Source organism: Parus major, chromosome 2 (genome assembly GCF_001522545.3).
Source record: "Parus major isolate Abel chromosome 2, Parus_major1.1, whole genome shotgun sequence".
Taxonomy (NCBI): Eukaryota; Metazoa; Chordata; class Aves; order Passeriformes; family Paridae; genus Parus; species Parus major.
Genome location: NC_031769.1, coordinates 59,624,681 through 59,643,766, shown reverse-complemented (window position 1 = coordinate 59,643,766; position 19,086 = coordinate 59,624,681). Strand labels below are relative to the sequence as shown.

The 19,086-nt window shown below is 37.1% G+C and overlaps 1 protein-coding gene across 3 annotated transcripts in view; it reads left to right on the top strand.

Moving 5' to 3' along the window:
• The window catches only part of CDKAL1 (CDK5 regulatory subunit associated protein 1 like 1), a 376,796-nt gene that overhangs the window by 218,158 nt on the left and 139,552 nt on the right, over positions 1-19,086 (top strand). For all 3 annotated transcript variants that reach the window (XM_015617399.2, XM_033512031.1, XM_033512032.1), the window contains exon 10: positions 14,169-14,335. In XM_015617399.2, coding sequence (XP_015472885.1) covers positions 14,169-14,335 — 167 coding nt within the window. The remainder of the gene's footprint in view (positions 1-14,168; positions 14,336-19,086) is intronic.

Genomic DNA, 19,086 nt, shown 5'->3' with positions numbered 1-19,086 from the left:
TAAACCAGCTTCTCTGGCTGGTTACTGTTGTTGATTAAACTTGTGGGAACTTAATGTTGTTGAAAACTCTATTTTTCTGCCAAATTTCATAGAAATTGGTCAGTGAATTCATAAGTCACTGGAATAGAATGATATGTGCACAACATGATCATGGAAGCCTTATTTTCTTAGGTGTCCTGATTAAAACTGTATTTCTTAAATATAAGCTTGGGGTCTTGAATAAAGGGGATTTAGTTAACAGTATGGGGATCTAGTAACTCAATTCTTAGTAAAAGCAAAAGAGAAGTTGCTTTTAAAAAATGGAAGCTGGATGTTGTCCATTTTTCTTTATTCCTAAAACCTACTCTGATTGATTTAAACGAATATTTCATAAGTAAGAGTGGCATCAAAACTTCTGTTTGAATGGTAACTCTAAAACCTAAACAAATGAGGGAAGCCTTCAAAGTAATCCCAAGATGACTGGATATTTTGTTCAGCTGGAGGAAAGGAATGCATTTTGTTTGAAAATTTTCTTTTAAGAGGTTTTAGTTTATTTTTCTGTGCCAATCTGTAGTTAAGACTGGTGTTATTGAATACAGCCAGTTTTGCTAGTTTTTTTAATTTTTGTTTGTGTTCATGTGTTCACACTCAGTCTTAAAAGGCTTCTTTCCCATATCTGAGTCTCATACAGTGTCTGAGATAGTACATGTGTGTCTAAGAGCTTCTCTGTAGGTTTCAGGGAAGTGTTTTCATCCTGTGCATCACTTTAGAGTTTATGCTTGTATGTTTCACTGTATTCTGTGATCTGTATTTAGGATTTGTGGCATCCTTTTATTTTTAATTTGAGACAAGTGGTTGAAATAGGTAATTGCTCTCATTATTTTACAAGAGCATGGAGGAAATATTAGAAGGAATCTTTATAAAAATACGGTTAACTCACAAAGCCACTTTATTCCCATATGTATTAAGCAATCGTTTCTGCTCATACAAAAACAGGTAAAGGTATAAACACAATGTAAGTTGCAGCCAAATTGTTGTTGATGTTGCATAGGGACAAAAAGATGTCTAATGCTACAAATTAAGAGTTACTATAAGCTCTTTATTAGATTATTTGGATATTACAGCACATGACTCAAGGCTAAAGTTCATGTTCTTAAAAAGAAATTATTGACAATCAAGATATGCTGTGTTAGAAATTATATTTCTCCCATTTCTGAAACAGACTAAAACCAGACCTTTCATTAGGTTTCTTCTTTTTTCTAGCATTGCTAAGGCTTGTGGCATATGTAGAAGTGACAAGTGGTATATGAACATGCAGCAAGTTTCTTCTGCCACAGGGCAGAGTATTTTATAGTGCACATTTTAATTTTTTTGGTCATACTTTGGGTTGGGTATTTGATGACTTTTATAGTGTTGTATTTTATTTCTTTATCCAACTTAGTGATACACAGTTTGTATTTTTAGTAAAACTGCTCTGCAAAATATCCCATCTATCATTATCAGAAAATATAAACATATGCAAAAAAGTGCTCCTTATTCTGTTGGATCATATTTCTTTCAGAAAAAAATGAGAAACATTTTGGAATAGCATTTGCATTTGATTTGTGATTCCTCTAGAAAGTCTGGCTTGGAATTATTTTCAGGGCTCACAGGGTTCTGAAAGAAAATGATTCTTTAAGTTCCTCTAAAAATAATGTAGTTGTAGAATTCTGAAGCTTGATTGCAGTTCTACAATTACATGGATTAGTCATCAATATGCTGTGGTGATATTGCTCTAAGTGTTGGAAGGCTGAATATATTAAAATTTTAATATACCTCCTTATGCATGTCTGTGCCAACTGACAGAACTGGTGCTGCCTGGTCTTTCTTCAACCTAGTTTTCCCCTGGGCATTGAAACTTCTAGTATGCAGTGGCCATGGGCAAGAGCACCATCCCAGACAAACTGCAGTACTCGCCCCGTAACCCCTGGGACATTCTGCATGTTCCTCTTCCAGGGATGTGTCCCTGTAGCTGTGTGTGAGCACCTCAGCCAGGCTTTGGAAGCTGGCCTTTGCTCTCCCTGCTCCACTCCTTTCTAAAGCAGATACACAATTCTCTCTGTAGTCACCTATAAAATGGTGCTTCCACAGGCCCCTGGCAGGGTTGGATGAGTCTCCTAAAACTGAACTCTTAAATGATGGAAAGTACACCTGGTGGAAAAGCCATCTTGGGAAACAAAAGACAAAAAAACCCCAAGAAACAGCAGCATGATTCTTCAACTATTACAACTGCTGTGCAGAGTATTATTTGAAATGCTATTACCTGGTTCGAAGGGTGTTAGGGATAACACATTAAAGAAGTCTTTAAGACAAGTATGTTACTTTTTTTGGTCAAGATTTCCCTAGTGATGAGTTTCTAACAGTTAATGTTGCTTAGCAGCTGTTCTAAGATTTGCAAAGTTTGATACCTTTATAATTTTTCTCCTTAAGTTTAATTGCTGGGTTGTGTCTTTTAGAGTTGAATATAGGCTCTAAAGGTGTTAGTAATAAGTCTAAGGAAAGCATTTTAGAAAATTTTAAATGAAGACAAAGGTAAATTTATGTAACGTTTTGGACTTGTGTTACCAAGTGTATAAAGAAAAAGGATTTAACAAATGGATGTTCTTAGATTATTTCAATAATGTTTTTTAATGGTTTCTTTCCTAGTGTCATCTGTTTGGTGGGGTTCTCTAATAGATGGAATAATAAACATTTTCTGAGTGACTAGGATATTGTTTGAATTCTACTCTTTAAAAGACTAAGTAATTTCACTCTCAGAAGATTGATGGATAGAAGCTCATCTCTCTTTATTTAGATTTAATTCATGTTCCTATGTTGACATATAGTAAGTTCATCAAAAGGTAAATTATTGTTTAGATTGAGACCTTTATGAGCATTAATCTGTTTGAGAAAAATACATTAATATCCATCAAAACCCTTGAATGATTTCTCTTTGACCTCCCTGTGGACATCTCCAACACATTTTAATTGCATTCTGCTGATGATATATTTGGGCGGTCTATCATTGAATACTTAAAATAAATTTAGATTAAGGTGGCTACACACCAAAAAGGCTTTGAGTACTCTGAGAATTCAGTGGATATAATTAAAGAACTTCATGATTTAGAACTGGGGAAGATATATTACTATGCAAGCATTCTCCTTTTTTGACCCATTTAGAGTTGCAAAGATAATACCCTTCGTTTTAGAAAATGTTTTAAGTAACAGTGAATATGAAAAGGGAGGTTTGACAGAAATGAGGGGATTATGATGTTATTGCTATCTGCAGACTTTGTAATTTGTAATGCATATTTTCCTGGCAATTACTTTTCTCATTTAAAAAAAGAAAACAAAAACAAAACAAACAAATATAAAACAAGCAAAAAGCAATGCCAAACCCCCCAAAAAACAGAAAAGGATGCACACGCCTTAGTTTTGCTACTTAATGACTCGCTAAGGAATCGTTTTAGCTTATAGCCAGGTGCAGCAAGCTTAGCTTACCTGTGGATTCATTACAAGCCATAATAAATGAATAGTATTATGTATGCTGTCAAGAGAAGGTAACTTTAGATAAGGATTATTACCCCAGAAATGGTATTTACTCCTCTGTATAAAGCCAGCAGGCTTACGGAACTGAAATCCCCTAAGTGCATTCCATGTTTAGCTGACCACCTTGCCCTTGAACATGCTGTCTTTTTTCTCTGCTTTCTTGTCTTCTAGGATACCTCAGTTTGACAGATTCTTGAGCTATTTTCACACTTTATACAAAGAATACTTGTAAATAAATCAGTCTTTTCCCTAGGATTCGGTATTTCCATGTAAAATGACTGTGATATATTGAGGAATTGATGAAAAACAAAGCAACCAAGCCTTTATTTATTAAAGTATTTCTGTATTCTGTGTTGCCACTCAAGATTTACAGTATTATATCTTGGCTCACAACTTAGTGTGAAACAAAGCATTTAACACCTTTTTATTTGTCCCTTATTAGAGTACTCTCTCCTGAATTTTAGGGTTTTTTGTGATTAGAACATGAAACGTTTTAAAAGATGTCTCTGCTAATCCTGGTATATGTCACAGAACAAAGATTATTTATTCATTTTTGTTAGCTTTTCATTAAGACATAAGCTATCTCCTCTCTTTGATTACGTTTTTGAAATTTTAGCGTTTTATTGTAACCCAACTTATTTCAACTAATTTTCAGCTAATTTTTAAAATATCATCTGTAAATTCCCAAAATGTGTTTTCTTTCTCCTCTTGCCTGACCTCTATTTAAAAAAATAAAAGTAAAAAAAAAAATTGAATTGAATAGGACTGTAGGATTGAGCTCTTGAAAATGCAAGAAATTTGAGAAGAACGCTCTGTGGAGGATGAAGTTCCATGTCAAATACTTCCAACACACCCTGGCAGCTTGTGTGCCAGCTCCTGTTGTAGAAGTTTTAAGTCATTCTCTTTCTGTAGAAGTTTTTATGATGGTGAACTCAGATTCAGAGAATTATTTAGCTTGGCTACAAACATTTTTAATGATTGAAACTTGGTATGCCATGCTACTTCCCAAGAATTAATCAGTTTCCACAAAAACATGTTGTTTAAATTAATCCAAACTCATTAGCACTACAGAGATGGATACTCAGTAAAAAGCCTCCATTAATTAGCACTGCATCCTGTAATATGCCTGCAGCTCGGGACCATTTCCTTGAATTTGTGCAGTGTGTGACCCTTTGCATCTGATATTCATCTACAGCAGAACGATAGCCCATGTTTTGGGTTTAAAACAGCGAGCGTATGTTATAATGAGTGGCACGTTACTCTCTTTTTCCCAATGAATTCCAAAGTCATAAACAAGATCTCTCGTATACCTCATTCTGAATTCAGAGCTCAATGCAGGTTTTTCATTTGTGTTTTGACAATAGACATAGCAATAATAAATTTTGTTTCCTCAGTTTTTAAGTTTATGGAAATTTTGCTCTTTGTCATTTCAGTAGCTTAAGAGTATTTGTGCAGGGTACTGGACTGACCCTTCTGGTGGAGGGTTGAATATTCTCTGCCTGCTTATAGTACCAGGACAACATGAGCATATCAATATTTCATGAAGTGTATTTGTGAGGCATAGTGTGGAGAACAATAATTCCACGCTTCAGGAACCTGCATTTCTATATGCTGTGTACAGGGGTGCAGAACAATTCTAAACTCATGCCTTGTCTCTGTTTTCTGAAATTGCTTTCCTTTGTGTTTAAGTCTCTTTTTGCAAGTCTGTTCCCTATAGTCACCCAGTCCTTTATGCTTTAGGCTTTATTTTCTTGTTGTATGTACCATTGCGTATCATTGAACTTGCTCCTTGAATAATGTTTTTGGTTCTGCAAAGAATTAATTACCATCTATGTCCCTGATCATTAATACACATGAAACTTTTACTCTGTTAACTCAGGCAGTAATGTCAACTTTCTCTGAAAATCAATGGAACTCTTGTAGGATGTCTGTATATGCAATGGCAAATTTTAGTTTTATCTCTTTTCAGCTGACAAGAATAATGATTAAGTGGTTTTATCTTTTTCATTCTTTCATTTGTGCAAGAGCTAACCTTCAAAACAGGTCATTGTGTACTTAACACACAAGCCTGGAAATAGGAGGGTCACAGGCAGGTGACCAATAGAAAAAGCAAAGATCTCTCTTAAAGAACAACTTCCTCAGACTGAAAAATAGTACCAACTCATGAAATTCAACTATGCACTTTTCCCTCCATTTTTAAAAAAAATCTTTTCCTCCCCTTTCTCTTCAAACTGGCTACAAACCTCAATTTATCATCATGATGTATGGTATCATTAATCCTCCTTGAAAGCAAGATGCATAATGCTGCAGTGTTGGCACTGAGCAAACTTCAGCGGCCTGACTGTCTTCACGCCCCTTTGAGTCTCTCTTGTTGTAGCAGAATGAAACTGGACTCGTAATAAGATTAGCTATCATGCTGTTTGCAGCAGCAAGTGACCTATTATCCTGTTCCCTTTCCTTCCCCTCCTTCCTCTTCCCTCTGCTAACACACTGCAGCTACAAAACGAGCGAGACAGGACTGCTGGTTTATGCTCTAGCAGTGAGCTGTTAGGAACAGAGGGCCCTATAGGGGTAGAATGACCTCTTTTGTAAGCAAGGACAAGAGTTTGCTTTGTGGGAGAGAGAAACCTTTTATGCTTTCTTTGCTATTTAATGATTAGTTGGCTCTATCTGCTGCATGTTTTTTTTAAGGGACTCTCAAACCTTTTTTTTTTTAATGCCACAGGAATAAGGAATAACTTAAATGAAACTTTTAGTACTGTTGCAAGCTTTTTTATTCCTTGTTTTGAAAAACTCCTTCCATAAAAACACTTTGCTTGTTGATATAGTAGAAGTGAGTAAAATAAACTATGATACAGATTTTAGAACCGCTAATCCTTACAACAGTCACAGGTAGCGAACTTCCTTTGTAAACGCCTTGATGGCAAAGCATCTTCTGCAGAAGGAGCAGTTCTGGTTTTGAGACTTTATGTGATGGATTTAGATAAATATGCAAATTCAGTGAATCCATATTCTAAATGTTTTCATCAGTTTCACTTCTCAGATGCATGACTTTGGAAAAGTAAAATTTGGAATAAATGCATTTGGAGCTTCCACTTTCTTAACCCCGGAAGATAAAATAAAACTGCTATAAGTCATGTGGCTATTTGGTTTGTCTTTCAGGCTTCACATCTAAATATAAAGCAGATGATAGAGGATCATTACCTAAAACTTACTTTGGTTTTACTAAAGAGCAGATGGGTAGCTGGGCCAGAACTCTTAGTTTCAGTATGGAGTTGTTCTTGTAAAACCTCCAAAGTAACCCTAAAAATTGGTGTGAAAGGTGGTAATAGAAGTATGTGCGTATGTTGTGGTATTGGACAGGATGGGAAGGGTTTTTAATTCGTGCAAAAACCACAGTGTTTAGTTATTCTAACTTAAAAGTAATTAGGAAGAGTTGTTCCTAATGCTTGAGTTGTTGGGTTTTTTTACTGTGGTTCAGCTCTGATTAGATTTTGTAAATTACATAAAATAACACAAAAATATGAATGTACTTTGGGAGGGAAAATGTATAAAATATAAGTTTAAAAAAAATTATTAGCACATTTTTACTGAAGTAGAACCAAGCTGTTTCCTGAACTAATTTGTATTGTGCTTGATAAGGTATTTCTTCAGCTCTTTTCCATCAAAGTTCATTTAAGCTCTGATTGCAACTTAGTATGTAAGTGAGAGAGAGACAGTAGGTTTTACTTTCTGAAAATAGAACTTAAACTAACCAAAATCCAAAATATGTTTCATAGTTTTGAAAAAGCAATTGCTGGAGGAGTTAAGGGAGCCCAAGGTACAATTCATTTTTCTATTTTGCAGTTTTTGAATATAACCCAAACTTTTTTGCATTGGTTTGCAGGATCAGGAATTTATTTTAAGTACCTATGTCATGTCTGTAGTAAACTATCCTTTAAATCAAGTTCCTGTTATGGCTTCAGAGGGTCTGAGAATTTTCATACCATGAATATGTACTAATTTATAGCATTTTTATATAAGTACATGCAAACTTTAATCGTTTGTTAGGGCAAACATTTGCTGAAGTACATTGGCGAAGAGAAAGAAAAAATGTCTTTAATTTCGTTACTAAATGTGGTAGACAACACAGCCAAACAGAATCTCCCAAAGTGATATTGTTCAGAGTTCTACCTTTAAAACAACATGTTATTCCTATATGGGTGGAATTAGCTCAGTCAGTATAACTTGGTCTGTATGTCACTTTATATTAGTTTCCAAACATTTGTTCTCAAAAATATGTAGACCATAAAAGTTACTGTGTTCATTTCCTAAGCACTCTAATATATGTGTCATCCTGTGGGTAGAAGAAACCACAACAGTTTTAAAGGCTTGTACTGAACTAAGCACTTGCAAAACACAGCTCTAGTTTTCGTAGCTGCAGACTGACATCCAGAAGTAATAGAAATAATCCTGCCGTGAGAGGCATCCAAGTGTGCTGAGAGAGCTGGCTGATGTCATTACGAGGCTGTTCTCTCTCATCCTTCAAAGGACGTGACAACCAGGGGAGATTCCTGATGACTGGAAGAGGGAGGAATGTCACCCTGCCCTCCAGAAAGAGCAAGAAGAGAGAACTGGGGATCTACAGGGCAGTGGGACCTTACTCTGGGGCAAACACTCCTAGAAGCCACATCCTGGTACAGGAAGGGCAAGAGGGTGCTTGGGAGCACTTGGCATAGGATTACCAACAGGAAACCATGAGTGACTTTTCAGATGGGATGTCTGGCTTTGTGGAGGATAGGAAAGCAGTGGAGTTGAGGTGTTTTGAGGGGGGTTGGTTTGGGTTTTTTTGATGGGGTAGGATATTGTTTGTTTTTTTGTTTTGGGGTGGAGTTGGATTTTTTGTTTTCTTTTGGGGCTTTCTGTTTTGTTTAGGTGTAGTTAGTTTGGTTTTGTTTACTTTAAATTTGTCTATGATTTCAGCATAGTTTATAATGTTCTTAGAGTGGTGAGGTATAGACTGGATTACTGCATGGTGAGATGGTAAAGGAAGTTACTGGACTGTCAAGTTCCCAGAGTTGCAATCCATACTATAAGGTTAGCTGGCAGTTACTGAGAGTATTTTGCAGCCAGTATTTCATGTTATTCATAGCAAGGTGGAATCTGGGAGATGATACCCAAATTAGGGGAGTACTTGACTGGCTGGGAGGTACAGCTAATATTGCAAGGGACCTCAACTACCTGGAGAAATGGACTTACTGTAAGTTCATGAAGTTCAACAAAGGCAGGTAAAATGTCCCAAATGTGGGATGAAATTACACCATGCTGCATTAGGGATGTGGAGAGCTGTCTGTCTGGGAAGCAGCTTTGCAGCCTTTGTAATTCCTGTGGGAAAGCTGGTGCACATGAGTCATCAGTGGAACCCCTCTGCAATTTCCAGCTGTGCCCCAGCTGCTCTTGAAGAGTGCCCCAGGGAGCAACTGGTGCCTTGGACTTGGCAATTATGAGACGTCACAGAGAGAGTGCTCTGTCCGTTTGTGGGCGCCTCAGGACAAGGCTGACACACTGCAGCAATTCAGCAAAGGGATATTGAAATGATCAGGAGGATGGAGCACATAATAGACAAGAAATGTATTTGTGGAAGGAAAGCTAAGAGGAGTTATTATTGCTGTTTACGAGTGCCTAATGGAACAGTATAGTGAAGACAGCCAAACTGTCTTGAAGTCAAACAGGTCTTGCAGAGGTAGGATGGTAGGTGACAAGTTGGAACACAGAAAATTACAATTAGGTGCAATTAAAAATATTTCATCTTTAGGGTGGTCGAATATTGGAACAGGTTACCTAAAGTGTCTGTGGTATTGCTGTCCTTGGAAATATTCAGAACACAACTGCAATTGCAGTAGGTCAGCCCAGGTACATGACATTGTTCAGATCTTGTTCTTCTGTTTGTGGCAAGCATTAAGAAAGCTGGAGTGGACAACGATCTCCCATGTCCTTAAGACTGTCCTGAAGGGTAAAAAAACCTGGTCTTCTAAGAGGAAATACTTCTGAGCATTAATAAAGATCTTCTAGAAATTCAGACTGTGAGACGGTTTGTACACAGTGTGTCATGAGCAGAGCTGCAGCTCTGCATTTATCTGTACAATACAGTGCTGAACCATAAGTTGACCTGCATTTTTACAAAATATGGAAAAAACATTGATCCTTGAGGTCATAGCTTGACAGTTTGCCTCTTTCCACAGCCCTGAACCTAGACCTGTCTTTTTTACTTCACTCTGCTTGCATCATCTGCTTGCCAGATACCCTGCATTCTCTAACTGTGACAGTTTGGTGTGAGTTACTATCTGAATAACTAGGGTTTGTACAGGATTTTTACCAGCTCCATTCTTTCTATCTTCCAGAAGACCAGTATATATACAGATGAATAATAAGGATATTATTTTATCCTTATTATAAGGATAATATAATAAGGATAAGAGTTTCTTGGTGAACTGGAAATTAATCCTTCCAAATCCCCCTTAGCATCAGTGAGTTGTTCCCAGTTTGATTTTCTCTTTCAGGGAAGTCCCTGCAATGGGATGCTTCAGTGCTGATCCATGTGGTTGAACTGTATTAAGAGGACACTTGGATGATAGTGAATCAGTGCTCGCAAAGTACTTCACAATTACAGGGGGAAACTGATTCCTCCAAATCTCAGTTTCTATTTAAACTTGCATTATATACAGATTGCTACCCTGATCTGCTATATGCACAGTTCTTCACAATTTCCCAGCTGAGGCACTGATTCAGTAATCTGGCACATGCACATCAGGTATGTAAATGTTTCCTGTAAAATCCATGCTGGATAAATAAACTCAAAACACTGAAGAGAAAATAAATTAGGCTAAAGCTCATTCTGGACAATGAATTAGGTGTTTTCTAAGCCTTTATCTTTGGCCATGATTTTTTTGATTTTAAATAATTCTAAGGTTGTGATCAGGAATGGTCAGATTGACTGTCCTCAAGTCTGCAAGACACAAACATTTATGGAAGACTTCCCCTTGGCAGATGGTCTTTCAGATTTCTGTGGTGCAGTGGGAGAAGTATTTCTGTGGTCTGTGCTGCACTGCAGGCTGCCATAAGAATTCAGTGTTGGAGCAGGAATCTCAGGGAGGTCATGCAGTTATTGATAAGCATATGTGGGCTACTGAGAGGGTCAGAGTCAGGGGCCTCCCACTGAGGCAGCCTGCAGAGAATTGCTCTGTTGGAAAAGGCACTCCTGTTAACATTAAAAAATCTGCCAGGAGAGAGGAGAACAAGAAGGGGAGGAGAGAAGGAAATTGAGGAGGGGGGATTTGGGGATTGAATTTCATTTGTACAAAGTCAGTTATCAAGTATGAGATTTTCAGTGGGGTTGGTGTTCAGTATTTTAACGTCTTCAGATCTTTTTGTAGATTGAAATAAATTCATTATTCCGATGGACTTCCCTTCAGTTTAAAAGATGGTACTGCTGAAAACAGTGTTTACAATTGTGAAGTGAAAATAAAGCGAAGTAAAAATGCTAGAAGTTATTTTTATTAAAGAAATTAATAATTTCAAGTAGTGTCTAAATGAGAAGTGCACAAATTTTGTAAAAGTGATAGATATAAGATTTCTTATCTCCTTTATGACAAGGATTGTTTACCCCACAGAAATGAAGTTAAATCCCATGTCAGATAATCTGCAATGAGTATTCTTTATATTTGAGACATGTGAGAAGGAGTAGGGTCACAGCTTTCTTCATTTGCTTGGAGTCCATTCTTTTTCCAACATTTTTCGTTCTCAGTAATCTCCAGTTACAGCAGGGCAGAGATCAGAGGCCAACTGTTAAGGTTTCTCTTTTGTGCTGGAAAGTGATGGCAGAGTGAGAAATAAACCACAAGTTGTGACCAAAGGCAGACTTGTAATTACTTGGATATAATGATAATTGGCCTTAATACTGTAACAAATGCTCTGAGTTTGCACATCTGAAGTCTGCCGTTTGGATCAATTTTCTTGTTTACAAAATCAGCTTGCCTTTATTAGCACCAAAATTGCCCAGTAACAGAGTGGTGAAAGATCGAATGAGGTTCACTGCAAAAGAAAGGAAAAAAATTCTGTACGTGATTAGACAGTGGATTTAAATATGTTCCTGTGGAGGGCTGGAGTTTGGAGGGGAACTGGGTGGAGTGAAAATAGGAAGTGTTGACTGACTTCATTAATACTGTTTGAGAGGTCTATTCCTCTTACCTGGTGTAAGTTTAGGCTCCTAAACTGTGGATGCAAAGGAGTAAAAAAACCAACCTAAAATCAGTTGACACAAAACCTCTATCACACACAGTTATCTACAAAGTTGATTTATCCTAATGATCCTACTTGTAAATATTTATCACTCACAGTAGCTTTCAGTATTTGAAGATCCATTTTGTCAACCTGAAATTGGGACGTGAACTTTTTCCTAAAATACAGGTGTTCTTCCTCCTCCCTGGCCCCCCCTCCCCTTAATAAGACTACATCCTTGGATCTCTCAGCATGAATTATTTCCATTGCTTGTTGTTCAACACCCTGATCAGAGAGCAGATGAGACATTTATTTCTGTTGTTGCTGATTTACTATTACAGCTGCTTCCTCTTCTTGTGATTTAATTTGAAGTTTCAGCCCACCAGGGGGCTAATGGTCCCCACCTATGCAGCTTTAAAAGCTCGTTGTTGTTTTCCACTGGAATGTTATTTCCATTCCTAGCCAGTGATTTATTTTTTTTTCCTCAGTGTTCATCTGGTAACTGTGAGGCAGTATTCCATTAGCAATTTTCATGAAAAAAAGGAAAAGGAAATCCAACCCAAACCCCATGCAACTGTTCAGGCTGAAAGCTTGCAAATGAGAATCACTCTGTTACAGTAGAAACTCAGCAAATCAATAAATAAGTTTTGTAGTGTTCTTATGGCTATTGGAGACTTACATAAAGAAATCCAAACTAAACAAAAGAGGACCATTCAATCATTTAGATTCCTTACATTTCTCTTCTTTATAACATAGAGCATATAAAATTCACTTCTTTTTTCACATGTTTCAGGAAAATGTAGGGCAGGCGGCAAACCCAAGAGTATGTTTCATTGTGGGTACTGCCTGTGGTGAGATGAATTCCAAAAACATTAGCAAGTGCACTGAAATCCACTGTGTGATTGTGTCCTGCAGCCAGATTCTGCACAGGGTGCTCAGTTAGAGTGTGACTACAAACTTGTGTCTGCAAATGGTCAACCAAAGAGCACTTAGTACTTCAGGGATGCTTTACACCACACTTCACTCAAGATCCAAATTGTACATTTCCCTTGCTGACCTATTCTTGAAGCAAAACTTATGAAGAAATTTTCCAGTTAACCTTTAATTTTAAAGTATTTTTTATTCTAAGTAATAAATTACCTTGAAAACATTTTTGTGCCAACAGGATTAACATTGATGCTCAGCATGGCTTGCTCTCTGCCATTATTGTTACAGTGTGAATTTAAGAGTAGCAGTCTTGAATTTACATTTTGCAAAACATTTGGTTTTCTAGGTTTATTGCTTTTTATGTGATTAAAGTCAGTGTATGTGCTCAAGTTTTCCTCATTTGTGTATAAATTTGTAGCATAAACATTTACATTTTGCCATACTTTCTCTGCTGGCCCAAAGAGTGCTTTGATGAATTATGCACCTTCTAGTGTTTGATTATTTCTTTTACCATTTCATGATTGGTTTTAAAAGTTATCTTATCTTGCTGTGAGTCACAGGTGTTTTCTCCACAGACACCCTGTTTTAAACGGTTTATTTCTTGCTTTGGGGTGGTAAGGAAGGGGAGAGGGATTTCATTGCAAAAAGGCTGAAAGCTGGGCAGGCTGGCAGAAGTGGCTGCATGAAACCTCAGTGCTTTCAACTATTATTAAAGGGTGCTGCAGTCTTTCCCCTCTTTGAGTAGGAGGATATTGCTACCAAATATCAGTGTTCAAGGTTGCTATTTACAATATAAATCAAATGCACTACTTCCTAAGGCTCCGATTGATGGAAAATGAAGCATTAACTGCCAGGAAACAGGTTTTTCTGTATTGCACTCAGTCGTGCAGTGGTCACTAACCTTTTCAGTACAACCTTAATATTGCGTTGCTAATTGTATAATTTAAAGAATGTAAGATTTTAATAGTTAGTTCAGGAGGAATGTTAATCACAGTGCTTTACGGCTGGTTTTGCTCACTGGAAGCTTACCAGTTAATAAGCTAACTACTGTAATAACCATTAGTGCAAACTCTGCTTGGGTGATGTCTCTTGCGGTGTTTAATGAATTAGGCTCAAAAAATAAAACAGAGTACTAAACTTGTCTGACTTGCTGTAGAGGCAGCACAGAATTAGTCATTGGCTGTGAATGTTAATCACTCCACAGCAATGATAATTTACAGCATTGTTGTACCACTCTTGTGCTCATAAAATGAACTTAATAACCCACTGCTACCCATGGGATAAGCCTTCCTTCTCCTTCCCTCCCCTTTGCAATTGAATACCCAGTCTGGCTGCATAATAGCCATGTGAAATACTGCATTTAAAAGAGTGAGCAGCTGTATGATAAAATAAACAGCTCTAAAACAGATTTGTTAATTATCTCTTTCTTTTATTCACAGAGGGTGTTTGTGAGATATGGCTGACCAGTGAAGACACAGGGGCTTATGGCAGAGACATTGGCACAGACCTCCCCACGCTTCTGTGGAAGCTGGTTGAAGTTATTCCTGAGGGAGCTATGCTGAGGCTTGGCATGACAAACCCTCCCTATATTTTAGAGCATCTGGAGGTAAGAAAGAAAGGGAATCATTTATATGCCAACATGGACATTCATTGAGTGAGTCAGCATGGAACCTTGTGCGGAGTGTTTTCATTTTAAGCAGTAGCTTAAAAACATAATAGACTTAAAATACATCTACGAAATTAAACTAACAGTGTTAAACCATTTGCTTGAAACAGCAAGTTATTGAGATAATAAGATACTCAAATAATTTTGGAATTATAATATTACTGGGATCTCTGACATGTAGGACTTTATTGTAGTGATGTTCATTTGTGCGTATGTCTAGTGTTTTCAAGAACTAAAGGAAATGTGATTTGCAAGTGATAGACTGTGGGACTGAATTTTTCTTCCTGCTGCACCTCGACAAATATTTCCAGAAACACTATATGGTGGTCTCACTCAGTGATGCATTCATTATCCTATTTTTAGCGTGTTTTGAGTTTCCATGATAAGAAATAGAAATGCAAGTGTATATCTATGTTTAAAATACATGTAACGAAACAGTTCAATGAAATTAGAAGTACATAACAGTGTGAATTTTAAATCTGCCTATTCATGCAGAAGAGGAAGTGAGAGTTTCTTCTGAAATGTAGGTTGGTTTTGGTGGATTCTGTCACTGAATGAATTTGTTGAAATTCCTAGGAACTGTCCACAGAATAAACATAACTGTAAAGAGGAGGAAAAAGGAGAGAAAGATGTAGATGAAAGTAAATTTTGTAACCATGTGCATGTGTAATACCCAGATAAGTAGCTGGTATCCATGCTGCTTTCCCAAAGATAATATAACATTAATAGTTGCACTTGAGTTTTCTTAAGATGCCAAGGACAGTATTTTCTTATCAGAGAGCCATAACTGCACCTTTGCCTATTGTTAAAGCATGTGGGCCAGAGGAATCTCATCTTGGTAGGAATAAGCAGGTTTTCACTTCCCCAGCTAAAGAATTTGAACTGCATAAAGTTGCAAGAAACTTGCTTGTTTGTTATCTTATACTTTGGTTTAGCATACGCTTCACTCAGAGAGAATTTTAACTCAGCCCATTGAATCGGAGCCTTTAGGAAGTGGTGTGGTTCTGTTTTTGAGAACTTTACATTGGGTCTGGGACTCTCATATCTGCCACAAGCTTTTTTTTTTTATATTTTTTTAATTTAAGATTTTCAGCATCTTGTACAAAAGCAGATCAAGCTTTTAGCAATTTTCACAGTTAATTCCTTTGCTTTCGTTTTTAATTCACATTATTAAAAGTGTTTTGGCATAGACTGCTGCTTTTGTCACTGCTGGTCATTGTATAAGTGCTCTCAAATCTTTTTAAAAAATAGAAAAATCAGGTGCTGTAAATAACAAACTGCTCTGCTGAAATAAGGGGCACTCTTGATATAATCCAAGAAAAGTGGAAAGAATGTTGCTTTCCTTCAATCATGTTAAGTGTGAGCATGTCACAAATCTGTACGTTTATGATATCTAGTCTTCCTGTCTCTAAATTTCCAGAAGTTGATGTAGGTATGGCTTATTTTTTACCTGACTCATATTTAAGAAAAGTATTCTTATATCTTTGAAAATGGATCTTTGGGTGTCATGGCAAAGGGAGGGCAATTCATGAAAGTCTGTTGAAAATGTGTGTCTTGAATGTTTCTGTGCAGAACGTGTGTTTGTGTGCTCCAGCCCTTTTGTGCAGTAGCAACATCTGCTGTTGCTCATCCTCTTCAGTGCTCCATACAATTTCCAGTTTATATGATTTTCCTAAGGATTATTTGATCACATTTCTGTGTTTCATGTGTGACCAAGAATTTCTGATCTTAAAATCTGGTGCCATAATTTTGCTGATTTGTCAAACTAAATTAGTGAGTTTTTTTTTTTTTTTTTTTTTTTTTTTCCTGCATTTCTATCTAATCTGCTCTTCCAAACTTACCAGATTTTTCTCTGAGGGATCACTGGGGAATGTAAGCAGTCTTCTGTATACATTTTCACCAAACAAAATAAACTTTTTATGGGCAACATGCTTTTAACTTTCCAGTTGAGGAAAGGGTAAAACTGTGATTTGTTTAAAAAAACAAAATTAAGTGAGAAGCTGATTAACCCTCATATCAGTTGATTAGGATAAAATCCAGATGTAAATCTGTTATCTCCTAAGAAAGGTATGAAGATGTGTTATTCATTGTAAACATCTTTCATTAATTCCTTTCAAAGGTGCTACATGTTATTAATTTATTTTGTGAGAAGTTGTCTGTCTAATTATGATGTTGTTTGGCTTTCTTTGAAAAAAACTTACCTGGGAAAATGTACTAATCTTGTGTTATTTTTTGTATGCAATGCAAAGGACAAAGTCATTCCAGTCATGTATCTTTTTAAAAAATCAGACATTTTTGGCAGTTGCATACAATTGTACACATGCAACTGCTCAGCAGGGGTTTGTTTAACTTCTGAAATGATATGTGACACAGAGCAACAGTGGTCATCTAAATGTAAAAATTAATTTTGAGATCTGGACAGAGCTTCCTTAGAGACTCAGCCTAAAAGCAATAATTTTGATTTGTTTACTTTTCTTCCATATTTATTTGGGCTTACCTGCAGGTAAGAGTGTTTCATCTGCCTCAGTGTCTGGGAATCAGTTTCTTAGTCTCCCCTATGAAGTAACCAACAGCTCTGCTGTTCCACTGATCGAGGCCAGCACAAGGAGAGGAGGAGAAGACAACTTCCCTTGGGTCTGGAGTGCTGGGATTAGAGCAGAGGAGGGGGATAAAAGGAAAGCTGTGAGAGCTTTTAATGGGCATTAAGATTCTTACGCTGGAAGGCCTGGTAGATCTTGGGGCCTGGACCAGTGGCCATTCAAACTCAAGTTTGTTTGAGGTAGGGAGTCACTTTTAGTTTTCATGGAATTTAAAATAGCATTACCAGTGCCTTCAGCTGCTGCTGTCAGATAAATGTCTTTCTGTACTTGAAGATGTTTGTCATTTCAGACTATACTGTTGATCTCATGAAAATTGTTACTATGCTTGTGTTGTGTGGTCTGACAACTTAGTGCTTTAGTTTTTTATTCAGTAAATATGGTGGTAGTAGTGCCTTGGTGTAGCATGAATAGTCTTAGGATGAGAAGCAGACACATGTTTTCAAATGATAAATTCTGCATTCACGTGGGCCTTCTTGTCTAAAAGGAAAGATGTGTTTGGAACCATGCAATGTTTTATAGTCATGCAAAATATCAAATACTTTTTGGCATGCTGGATACTAACCTATGTCATTACAAAAAGAACCTTTATCATAATTACTCAGGGTATAATCTGAAGTACTAGATTTTTTTTTATCTGCAGTTTTCTTCAGCCACGGATGATGTCTGTGCTTACATTAGTGCATAGTATGAAGTATTAAGAGCAGGTAAGGAAAACACAGAATTTGGTAGTGAAGCCACTCTATCTAAATTTATCTGCATTTTGGAGTCTTTACTTCAAAATAAATTTAATTCTCTTAATCAAACTTTCCCACTACCCATGATCCAAAACTGTTTCAAAGACATAGCATTGGTTTGAATCCCTCTGTTCCACCCAGGGCTCTGAGTACATTCACAGTGAACCCAGAGTATGGATACTGCTCTGATTTTCTTGGAAGCTAATTTAGTCTGTCCACTATGAAGTTCAACCCAGACTGAATGAACCAATGGCTGTGAAGGGAACATGAGGAACTGCACTTAAAAATTTCACTGCTGCTTTCAGTAGGCACATCAAAGTGAGCAGAGCAAATCCTAGCAGGACTTCTGTAGACTTCTTGTTATGACAGAGAGAGTTATTTGGTGTGTTTAAAGAAACTGAAGAACCGGAGACTCCAACACTTGGTCGTGGCACTAAGACCGAGAAGGAAGTTGGAGTTTGCTTTACCTGCAGGAGACATCCTCAGTTTTCCTCTCAGAGAAAACCTGGCCAAACAATGGAGGTAGAACTGCATTTTCCAAAAATCTCTTGCAGTCTTAGCAGTCAGTTTGAATGGATATGCCATGAAGCATGTAACTTGCTTATTTCAAGGTTGGTCTCAAACTGAGATCTTGAGATATGCCCTTGCCCAGTGTCAGTCTTATCTTAAAATGTTGATGCAACATGACATTGAGGAGAATGGGATTTTATTTACATGGAAGAAAATTTTAATGAACAGACATGGACTATGTCCAGGGAAAAATAATTTGCCCCAGAATTTTTTGTTTTGTTTTGTTTTATGTAATGTGAAAGATAAGGTTAGTGTTATAATCCAGCATACAATCCTAGAAAAGCCTTCAAGGAGTGTATGTGTGTGTGATTACCCTGTGTGTTCTTGCCCATATGTCTTTGCACAGAGCTACTGCTCTAATTACACTCAATGCCAGATGTCAAAGATTTTATCACCCAATGGTATCAACATGTAGCAAAAGTACGTAAGGAACACACCCTGCTTTAGAGGTAACCTCCAGGCATTTTTTTCCCCAGTCATATTATGAAACTACTTGTTAGTGCTCTGGTGAGGCAGTGTTTAACATCCACTTCCAGTGACTGATGGAAAGGGAGGGTTGGGAAAAATCCATTAAAGCAATGGTAGTAGATAAACAGTGAATTGGAATTAGTCTGAATAGTAAAAAATAAGGCAAAATGTATAGCAGCTTGAAATTAATATTCAGCTAATTTTCTTTTTAAGTATCCGGGGCTCTGTCCAAATCATAAGAGACTCTGGATCATCCAGACTAAAAGGGCAGGGACTCACATCTCAGCCTTAGCTCGCCTCCTTTGTGGGTTTAACATAA